Genomic DNA, 12,085 nt, shown 5'->3' on the forward strand with positions numbered 1-12,085 from the left:
CATACTTCTTTTCGTATTTTATTATAACCATAATGACTACGGCAAGTTTTGTGTGATTGGTGAAAAGGGTAGAATTGATCTATAAGGGGCTATACCTACCCAATCAGATTGTGTTTTACAAAAATGGATCATCCCATTTTATAGATAGTGATTTTTACTGTTGCCATTGAGATGATGCCAACTGATTAACAAACCATCTAAAAAAGTGTATAACAATCACTTAAAACGAGAAAAGTGAGTTTATTTAATAGTAATCATATTAATTATCGTTATATAAAAGAAAAAGCAAATAATTCAGCTATAAGATCCAAAAATATAGCCTAATTTTAATAATTAATAGGCTAGGCCTAGCCTACTATCTATATAGGCCCTCTCTAGGCCTAACTAGGCCTACTCTAGCCTGACTAGCTAGTAGGCCTACCCAGCATGCACCAGCAGATTGAGTCTGGTGGGGAGAGAGAAAGGCCTCCTAACGGCGCTAGTTCCGTTTCGCACCTGTTTTTATTTCGACTTCCTTTTGACTCCAAATTGTTAAGCAACTTATTGTGAATACCACACCTTAAAATTGGGCCACATAAGTACTTTTATTAAGAATAATCACATAAAAAGTAACAAATAAATCCTTAAATTGACGATTTTACAGACATGTTTCTCGCATACCGTTCGCGAATTTAGCATACTCGAAGTTCAATATTTTCGTTTCTATGGCGCGCCAAAAGAGCAACAACAATAGATGGTTAAAAACTCAGTGGAATGCGTCTTCTTTTATTGCATTTATTATTGAAATACACGTTTAATTTTAATATATTTTGTCAATAAAAATGCTGTAACATTTTACTGCTAATAATTTGCTGTTTTCAAATAGCAACCAACCCTAGGCCTACGCCTTCCTAAGAGAAAGACTAAGAGGAATATTATTAATACACTACAGTACATGTATGATGATGAATTTGTCGATTTTCATTCCTAAAAGTTCCTGCAAAAACCATGTACAGTATCAACAGTAATATTTTTGTTGCATTGACATTGACAAAATATAAAATTGAACGTAATTTTCATCAATAAATGCATTAAATATACGTAATTTACTGAGTATTTAGCCCTCTATTATGATTGCTCTTTTGGCGCTCCATAGAAACAACAACATTGAACATGGAGTATGCGAAATTCACGAACCGATGTGCGAGAAACACGTCTGTAAATTCATCAATTTAAAGGATTTATTTTTTACTTTTTGTGTGATCTCCTTCGTAATAGTATTTTTGAGGCCTAATTCTAAGGTGTGGTACTCACGATAAAGTTACTTAACCAATTTTGAGTCGAAATAAACGACAGGTGCGAAACGGAACTAGCGCCCTACTAACTAGTTAGGAGGAATGTCACACCAAAATCAGTCCGGGCCAAAATCGGTCCGGCGGACCAGTTTTGGCTGCCAAAATCAGTCCAGGGGACCATTTATGGCTGCCAAAACCTGTCCGGCCGGACCTGGATAAAATCGGTCCGGGCAGTAGGACTGTTTTTGGCCGCCAAATATGGTCCGGTCTTACAAATATATGGTGTGCAAAATGAGTCATAATCATTAAAAAAAGGCCATGATTAGTCATTATATTGAAAACTATGGGGTTTTATTTGTTATTTTAATATTATAAATTAAGCCTGTTTTTTTTATTATCATTATTAGTAGTAACTCATCAATAATTAGTACTAATTGTTAGGCTTTTTGTATACAATATGTATCTCTGCCTGTTTTTAATCCATTAATCCATCCGTTTCCCCATGATGTTAAAAACAATTTAATTTATTAATTATTTATGGTTAATCAATCAATATATCAATTCAATACAATTATTATAAAACAATTATCCAATATTGATTAGGCTGAGGAAGGAAAAAGGCCTCAATCATAAATAAAATCTAGCTGGTAATATCAGCGCCTCATACCCGTTCATGCGAGTGTGTGGCAGGCCGAAATATGAGTGAACACCTAAGTCATGTTTTTAGATAATAAAATACATTTATTTATAGTATTTATCCGACAAGATAACTTACTAATATATATCATGGAATATTTTTCTAGCCATAAACAACTTAAAACAGCATCATAGGCCTAGTAATTCAATTAAAATCGACAGAAGAAAAGATCGGACCGATTTTGGCAGTGGCGGACTGCTTTTGGCCACAATTTTAGAGCCAAAACTGGTCCGGCCGGACTGATTTTGGCCCCGGGCCATATTTATCGTGACAGGACCATCATAAGCTAGGCTAACATTGCAGGTAGGATAGGCCTATGATAACCTAGCTTAGGCCTAGATTATGCAGGTTTCATAGTAGGACTTGGTTGAGTCGGGGGATGTATGAAAATGTGTTTTTATTATAGCGATTGGATTTCGTGGTCGTGTTTTATAATTATTTATTTACAGTTCCATCAGTAAAGTGTATCAGATCCAACACACTAGTGCGTTCCCTATACGCTGAGCAGATCTACCTCTCTGGCCCTCAAAACCTAAAAAATCCTTCCCTCTAGATAAAATGAATATGGTAAGGTAAGACGATATTGTGATTATTATTATTAAAGAAAAAATCATCTGGAAATCGGGCCTACAAAATTTTTGTAAAGTTTATAAGACAAATAATGAATGTACTTTTCCTTTTATAGAAAGATGTCTGAGAAACATTCTTCCGATTTGGCTCGAGACAAAGCAGCTCGTCTTTTGAAGAAAAGAGGAAGCGCATCATCACTCATGAGCAGTAGTGAGTACGGTGGAAGATATCGGCCAGCAGGGTGAGATAAGCACATACTTTATTTTAATAAATAATACACTAATATATAATATTTTATCATCAAATGTCATAACTTTATCCTACTATTAGTCTATGATCTACAGAAAAGTACTTTTATCTGTTGTTTCATTTTAACCATAAAATGTTGACAGCAATTCAGAATGTCAATACTGCCCTCTATAATGTCTAATCTAAGGCTCTATCTACACTATTAAACAAGTTTGACAAAAATAGTTCTGTCTACACTATCAAACTTTAACGTGATGTCCCCATGTCAATGAAATTAATAATTTTGTGTTAAATTTAAAATGTTTTCATAATGAGGGTCATTGGTGGATCACTTTTTGAACCTTGTTTTTTAGTTGACTACTGTATTTGTATTATCATGGATTTCATGAATAAACATGTATTTTATTAATTCTTCTTAATAATAGGTCTATGAGCACTGTATCCTTTATGGACGACCCTAACGAAATCACTCGTGTGGGACATAACATGAAACTTGAGCCGACCTATCAGTTAAATCCCACCATAAAATTCCCAGTGAAACAGATAAAAGACATTCTACAAGATGCTCTTGAAGGCTACCTGGGTGAGGAGAAGTATGAGCCTGAGTTGTGTAAACAGATGACCAAGACCATATCAGAGGTACTGTATGCTGTTGTTTTTAAAACCTTCCTAACAGCTAACCTTTGACCTGGTTCAAGCAAGCTATCAATAAAAAAATAACTTAATATTCAATTGATAATGATAGATATTATAAATAGATATATATTTATTTGTCCAATAAATGTTGGAAATTTGCTTTCCAATGAAATACAGAGCTCATAAAAACAGATACATAAATAAAACAGTAATAATAAATTAAATACAAATGAGTTAAGTGACAAAATTACCGCCATACAACCTGATTAAAAATGAATTTGGATAAAAAGAATTCCTATATCTTGTCATACGAATACACGGTACACATAATCTTATGCCAGATCTTGATATCATGGATTAAGAGAATGTGTTTTGTCGTAAATAATCTTAATAACTTTCTTTTGAATTCAGCTGGTATAAATTGTTATATAATTATTATATAATATTAAATTATATTAATAAATATAATTACAATTAAAATAGTACTATAGGTTCACTATAGTAAATAATATAAGGTCATTATCAATTATGATATAATTTGTGAAACCTTCGAACTTGTTGCTTCACGCCATATTAGTCATCAATTATTCAAAATCACATCGCATTACAATAAAAACAACCAATAGAGTGAATGAGTGTTTAATTTAGCGTGATGACACAAATGGCCCTTTTGCGATTTATAACTCATAATCAATGGCGGTGACACTTTAATCCCGATAGAAGATTTAGGGGTTTTCTTTCTTTTTTATTAATGTTATACCTGAGGATGGACTTATACCTGAGGATGGGCTTAAAAGATTCTATAAAATTCTATAATACTTGTTCCTTGTTAATGATGAGTTACAAATTGATTTCACTATTTTAAATGAAAAAGAGAAATACAATAGAACATGTTGAACAAGATTGCAAGCTTTTCCCAGCTTCCAAATCTCTGGTATAACTATGTAATGTTATGCATTTTATGTTATGTCTCTGGTATAACTACACTATGTAATGTTATGCATTTTATGTTATGTCTCTGGTATAACTATGTAATGTTATGCATTTTATGTTATGTCTCTGGTATAACTACACTATGTAATGTTATGCATTTTATGTTATGTCTCTGGTATAACTACAGTATGTAATGTTATGCATTTTATGTTATGTCTCTGGTATAACTACACTATGTAATGTTATGCATTTTATGTTATGTCTCTGGTATAACTACACTATGTAATGTTATGCATTTTATGTTATGTCTCTGGTATAACTACACTATGTAATGTTATGCATTTTATGTTATGTCTCTGGTATAACTACAATATGTAATGTTATGCATTTTATGTTATGTCTCTGGTATAACTACACTATGTAATGTTATGCATTTTATGTTATGTCTCTGGTATAACTACACTATGTAATGTTATGCATTTTATGTTATGTCTCTGGTATAACTACAATATGTAATGTTATGCATTTTATGTTATGTCTCTGGTATAACTATGTAATGTTATGCATTTTATGTTATGTCTCTGGTATAACTACACTATGTAATGTTATGCATTTTATGTTATGTCTCTGGTATAACTATGTAATGTTATGCATTTTATGTTATGTCTCTGGTATAACTACACTATGTAATGTTATGCATTTTATGTTATGTCTCTGGTATAACTATGTAATGTTATGCATTTTATGTTATGTCTCTGGTATAACTATGTAATGTTATGCATTTTATGTTATGTCTCTGGTATAACTACACTATGTAATGTTATGCATTTTATGTTATGTCTCTGGTATAACTATGTAATGTTATGCATTTTATGTTATGTCTCTGGTATAACTACACTATGTAATGTTATGCATTTTATGTTATGTCTCTGGTATAACTACACTATGTAATGTTATGCATTTTATGTTATGTCTCTGGTATAACTACACTATGTAATGTATGCATTTTATGTTATGTCTCTGGTATAACTACCGTAATGTTATGCATTTTATGTTATGTTATGCATTTTAAACCAATCGCTAGATGGTACATAATTATTATTTGTGAAATAAATATTACAGTATAATAAAAACAAATACTGTATAAATATAAGTAAACATAATATTTATGGTTGTATAATTGTTCTTATGTTGGTACTTGCAGGTAGTAAAAGCAAGAGTGAAGGACCTACGATTGAAGCGTTATAAGATTATTGTTGTGATTCACATAGGACAGCTCAATGACCAAGGTATGCGAGTGTCAAGCCGCTGTTTGTGGGACGACTCCAATGATAACTTCTCTTCGCATCAATTCGCAAACAACTCACTTTTTGCTGTAGCGATGGTCTATGGTGTCTACTATGAATAGTAAGATGGTGTCAGTTTCAAAAGCAGTTAAAAGACATTTGAATTTATCTTATTTATTGGAAGAGAAATTACTATTACCCACTTACACTAGTTGACAAACAATCAAGTATGTTTTGTGAGGAGGACCAGGAACCTAACCAAAAAAAATTTAGCGTCATGGGTTGATCCAAGGTAGTGCTTGGGGCGCGTGCTCCCCCTTTTGACAGCTGAAATAAATATTCATGTTTGCCCTTCCCTGTTTAAAAATTCCTGGAGCCGCCCCAAAATGTGAAATAATTTTGTATGAAAATACTCAAAGGATTGTTTGTATTCTCCCAAAACCAGATTTTTCTTAAGGAACAAAAAGCCCCAAATTCCTTTTTACCATTAAAAACACATTCCAAATACTTTTCTTAATACTAGACATATTAGGCCAGCCTAAATTGTCCGGAGAGAGAGAGTTGACTGTATGAATTAATTTTAATTTGCTTCAGCTTCTGCTTTTAGCCATCACTAAACCTTCATTTTACATGTCCACCAACTTCTGACTTTTTTTTATGATCTTTTAACAAAACATATTATATTTTAACTTAAAAAAATGTTGTTACAAACATCTCCGTTTTACTTTTTATTTTGTTTTATTTGTCTTACCATAATTATTTGTCCTGAGGTATCATATAAGTGTGTGTTGTAAATAAGTAAACAAATATTTACAGTATAAAAAAAACAAAATCAAAAATTGTTTTTGCATGTTAGTTAGAAAATCTGTATTTATCGGGTTTTATTTCAACTCAACTCCTCTTTACATTCTTTTTATAAACCAACTGTAATTTTTTCATTGCTACAGGTTTGTTTTTATAGTTTTAGTAAAGTACAGTAGAACACCCCCCCCCCCCCCCATTAAGAGGGTCGGGACGCAACAAAGTATTGTAAAGGGTTTGCTGAGTGTAGCGGTGTCCCCAGAATAGAAGTGTCAATTGAATAGGGATGTCTCAAATGTGGTGTTTTACTGTTTAATTGTTTTGGAATAATTATATAAAAACCATTTTTAGCAAAAGAAATAAGACATTTTTAAAGTATCTAATCTTCATGCAAATTTAATGCATGATAATGATATCAATATTTAGTATATTTTGAGGCCAAATATTGTGGTCATTATATTTTCACTGAAATTACCACATTTTTTTATCTGCTTAATTAATACCTGTCGTTACCATCTGTTTAATTGACATGTTTTTACATTGTAAACGAAGCCAGCTTATAAATTATTGATTTTTATCTTTGTCCGATCTAATCCGTAACTTTATCATGCACGCTTATAAAAATTATTTAAATTGTAAATTTTTCAGCAATCCGAAATGGGTAAACAGGTTGTATGTATTCTGAATCATGATAAGTATACATAAGTCTGCATATATGTTGAATTAATTTATTGTTATAAATATATTTTTAATACCAGTATATTTTACTTTCCAATCATGTATTTTAGTAATTTTTTAACAATTGAATATCAACCAAATGAACAATTCATATATAAAATAAAAATACAATTCAAGAATTTAATAAAAATAATAATAAATTATGTTTGTGTATATTAAGTTATGTTTGTGTATATACAGGAAGATTTGATTGTTTTAAAAAATGTAAAAATAATGTGTCACCTTTGACCTGGTTTTCCCACAATTGATCATAAATTAGGTGTTATGAATTTTTCAGGTTTGTGTCTCTGACATGTGCACGAACGATTCCGATTTTTTACCACTCTGCCATATTCATTACTTGGATCAGTTATTTTGTTAACAATTATTAAATTGTTCGTTTAAAAAAAAATAATGTTATGTATGGTTGTATTGTTACCAGAAGGCTACTTGAATAGTATAAGGCAGATAAGCATGACTTCAATTTTCTTTTGTCATTGTTCATTTTTAAATAAAAAGGACTGTTCTTGATTATTATATTGAATTATTATAAATTATTTATTGAACATTAAAGTATTATTTTTAGTATTATGGAATAAAAACAATATCATATACCCAGTTCGCAATCTATTTTTTTGGTCCTTTAATTATGTATACATTCGTAATCCGTCCAGAAATGTTTTTTATTTGTAAATTATGGTATGATCATAATATTTTTATAAGCATAATTGTTCAATGTAAATCATTTAGTAATCAATTTATAATAATGTATGAACCTAGTAAATTATTCATAAAATAATATATTATGATATATTTATAATGTTTCTGTATTAAACATAAATTGTATATTTGGTTGAATTCAGAAATTTAGCTAATATGAAAATAAACAAATCTGTTTCAACTTTTGTGTACATTTCATTCATTTTATTTAACGTACAAAAACAATTATAATATTTTAAAATAATCTATTATTTACTCCTCTTCTATATTTTATATTGCAAACCAAAATAAAATTATTTACTATCCTCACAGAACAAACATACATAAGGGATTCCAAATAAATCTGAAGTCTGGGTTTTTGGTCAAGAGAAAACAAAATCCTGATATTTGATGGGATTTTTTAACCAATGACCCTGAGAGAATGGTAGCCGAGCATATTAACCACCAAGCTAGAATTCCACTTCTAAAGCTCTGTCTATACTATCAAACTTTATGTGACAAAAAATGTGATGTGCCCATATATGGACATGATGATGTCATATCACTACCATATATTTGGGAATATCGCTACCATATTTGGGCACATCACACTTTTTTTGTCAAACTAGTTTGATAGTATTAATAGTGCTTAAAAATACACATTACCTACCCAAATAAAATCAGTATTTATATAGCCTTTAACAAATCGAACAGAATTGAGCACATTTTACAACAGGTTCGTCAGCAACTGGAAGAGAAACAACGTGTGTTCCTCAATGACAAGATGCCAAGTGAGTCGTAAACATAATTTTAATGGTAAAAAATATTGAAATAAATTAAGCTAAAATTAACCAAAACCTGACATCAACTTTCCATAGTCACCGTAACAAACCAATTTATATATTGAAACAACATTTGAGTTAATGTGTTCAAGGTGTGTTTAAATCGATAATTGTGTATGAATCGATACACTAACTATAGATTATTATAATGTTCTTTGATACGGTTGATTGATTAATACAACAATATTGCCATTTGTGTACGTTTGCATTCGATTTATTATTTTTAGTCAATTCCTTCTGGTCCACGTCTTTTTGTTTGTTAACAATAAATCTCCAGTTTGATTGTCAATATTTGTAATATCGTTAGGCTTAAATAATAATTCATGTGTGTTCTTTATTTCAAAACGCTGGCCAACAAATCATACTCTAGGAAAATTATTTAATTTTGACGTCTGCGTCTCATCCAACTTTTTTTATTTCGTGAAAGATGTAAATTAACTGTATACCCTGCGATAGAGGCATCCCATATACGGAATAGAACCATACACATTTGATGAATTCCAATAATCATAAAGCTCTGTCTACACTATCAAACTTTATGTGACAACAAAACGTGACGTGCCCATATATGGACATGATGATGTCATATTCCTACCATATTTGGGCATATTATCACCATATTTGGGTACATCACACTTTTTTGTCAAACTAGTTAGATTAGTGTAGCGAGAGCTTTATATGAACCTTAGAATGTATTATATAGGCATTCCGTCAACAAAAATAAATATGTTTATTCAAATTCTAAATATTGCATTATATTTTCAGGACCTTGCGTAAGTTCTAACGTTACGTTCACAGATTTCTTGATTGTCTTCACCACATCACTGTGTGATTTACCCTCCATTGATTCTCCATTTACGCTTATTATTCTATCGCCCACCTACAAAATATAAATATTGTGTTGATTAGTCGGCATCATAAAAGCTTGAAATTGTCCTGCTCGTCGTGGAGGCTATTAGATGTTAATGAACGATCGCTCTTCGATAATCAGATGTTTATTTTCCATCGCGTGTGACGTTTATATTCTGTTTTTCATCATAGTTTACCTCCATGGTTGAACACAAGATAAATTTCAATATTTAAAACTTATCTTAGTTTCAATATAATTTTAATGTACTTTAGCATATAATAAATACAATAATTTGTTTTAATCTACGGTAATCCGTGTCTCCTTTGTTCAATTTAAACAATGAACAGTGTCACTTATGTGCCGCAATATTTGCAACTTACCATAACTTGTGATGTCTTATATGCCTGACCCCCTTCCATTACACTTGATATAAACACGGGTACAAGCCCCAATGGGCTATTTACCCCACCAGCTATAGTAATGCCAAGTCCAGGGCCACCGGTTTTTAGATGGACTGTCCGGAGTTCGTCTTGTTGTTCCGACGTCCCTGACCATCCAGAACACGACGGCGTTCCATATTCGCTTCCACCGTACAAGGAATCGTCTTCTTCTTCGTCATCATAACTTGTGCTATCGTTTTCTGGAGAGAATAAAGATGAATAGGCCTATACCGCGGGTATCTTTTCGTTTATAGGCTATTGTAGAACAAAATGATGAGAAAACTATGTATTTGATTTTTATGTAAATTTGATATAGTGTTCATTCTAATAATCATTGTCGTTGCCGTTATAAATGACATGAAGTGACCATAGACTAAACCAGGAGGAAGGAGTGAAATGACATTATTAAATTCACTCCCTCCTGGACTAAACTACTATTTAGTCCATGATGCGTCCAAGTCAATCATTGATGTAACATGTAGACCATATAAAATCTTCTGTCGTTATTTGTTAAGCAATTAAAATTAGGTGTTATGTTTAAATACAGTAGAACCATTGGGACCAACAACGTTTGCGTCGGGGACCTTGGGGGTGTTCACTTAACTTTTTGGGTTGACCGTGTGAATACGATCTCTCGTTTCACGGGAAGGTGTAAGGGGGAGGCGAGTTCTACTGTAGGGCCTAATTGTTCTGATTTTTTTTCTTCAAAATATTCCTAATAATGCCAGCCATGACGTTGTTACTGTTATAATAATATAAGGCCATGATAGGCCCTACCTGGTTTTCCTTAATTAGGCTGTCAACCGGCCCATCAAGCAATTCAACATTATGGTAGTACGTTACTCGCAAAATTAGATAATTGTTATGATCAATAATCATGTATTAAAAACGTGCTTTTCCTCTATCACAGTGGGGCGGATTCGGTGTCTTTTGTGATGGGATGAAAACAGAACGATAAAATATTGATTATGTATATGCGCTTTAGAGTTAATATATAGGCTTATAGTGTGAGTGTATACTATCTTTTTCTTCATATAATTGTAATATTTAAAAACGTTATTATAGGCCTACCGGTATGTATTGTGTGAATTGTGGGATAAAGAAATAATTATCTCTAAAAAAATTACACAAAATCTTTAATCTTAATTTAATATGGTTTATTGATAATAAATTAGCTCTGTTATTGATACAATTTTAATTTGTTACATTTAATGAAGTCTTTTTAGGTGATCGTACTTTAAAAAATAAATTAGTTTTTCCTCCTTGATTATTCGAAGTCGGCCTTATACTAAACTTTTTGTAAGTACGGATATTGCATTCCCTTTCTCATCTCTTTTAAAATATATTGAACCTATATTTTAAGTAGCCTACAGCTTTCATTATTATGTGATAAGGACAAGATATTAGATTTAGAAACGATGTTTACATTAACAATTGTTAAACGATATTGAATTATGACACGATGGTGAAGTTCATCGGCCTATCATTCTATCAAATTCTAATACAAACAGCTACTTACCTACAATACTACTGCTGGAGCTAACCCAGTCCTCCATTTCAATAAACTGTGACATTTTATTTGTCTTAAGATCCACAAGTAAGTCCACAGAAAACGGTTGCTTTGTGACAGTATTTACATACGATAATAAACTCTCAGCATATTGTCTGCTAACTGTCATAAAAGTTCACAATATGAATTGATAGAGATTTGTTATGGTTCAATAGAATTGCTGTTCAAATCACGGTTGTTTACACGCAAACACAACCTACATTACTATGTGCATTGTGTCACTGTCCATTGGTGTCTAAGATGATATTCAATCTATTATTGCGTGATGAATTAGGTTTACAAAACGAGGTTATAAGTTTTCTCATCAGAATACGCGCTTTATTGGTAGGTCTATTGGCTGGTCTATTTCAATATAAAGTAGATCGCTACTATACGAACGAGTGTTAATAACTCGTATAGATCCACCCTGACTGCATGATGACAATGGAATCGTAATAAAATTCCCTTTTGTTAAAGTAGTTGTTTGCTGCTAAATGTATTGATTATTGACGCAATGTGAAACCTAGTTATAAAAAGTAATT

The 12,085-nt window shown here is 31.6% G+C and overlaps 2 protein-coding genes across 3 annotated transcripts; one reads left to right on the forward strand and one right to left on the reverse strand.

Moving 5' to 3' along the window:
• The first annotated feature begins 151 nt into the window (after nucleotides 1-151).
• Nucleotides 152-8,005, forward strand: LOC140051255 (dynein light chain Tctex-type 5-B-like). 2 transcript variants are annotated; one of them, XM_072096402.1, is made up of 4 exons: nucleotides 152-234; nucleotides 2,657-2,782; nucleotides 3,216-3,429; nucleotides 5,564-8,005. In XM_072096402.1, the coding sequence occupies exons 2-4, from the start codon at nucleotides 2,661-2,663 to the stop codon at nucleotides 5,765-5,767; spliced, it is 540 nt and encodes a 179-aa protein (XP_071952503.1). In that variant the 5' UTR covers nucleotides 152-234; nucleotides 2,657-2,660; the 3' UTR covers nucleotides 5,768-8,005. The 2 variants fall into 2 exon arrangements, with proteins under 2 accessions (XP_071952503.1, XP_071952504.1); XM_072096403.1 differs by lacking the exon at nucleotides 152-234 and adding an exon at nucleotides 1,109-1,280.
• Nucleotides 8,006-8,143: 138 nt separating this feature from the next.
• Nucleotides 8,144-11,975, reverse strand: LOC140051477 (syntrophin-1-like). Its single transcript, XM_072096699.1, has 3 exons — nucleotides 11,514-11,975; nucleotides 9,935-10,194; nucleotides 8,144-9,584 (listed from the first exon to the last, which is right to left on the reverse strand). Exons 1-3 carry the CDS (start codon nucleotides 11,671-11,673, stop codon nucleotides 9,435-9,437), a joined length of 570 nt encoding a protein of 189 aa, XP_071952800.1. The 5' UTR covers nucleotides 11,674-11,975; the 3' UTR covers nucleotides 8,144-9,434.
• Nucleotides 11,976-12,085: the final 110 nt, after the last annotated feature.

Source organism: Antedon mediterranea, chromosome 6, assembly GCF_964355755.1.
Source record: "Antedon mediterranea chromosome 6, ecAntMedi1.1, whole genome shotgun sequence".
NCBI lineage: Eukaryota > Metazoa > Echinodermata > Crinoidea > Comatulida > Antedonidae > Antedon > Antedon mediterranea.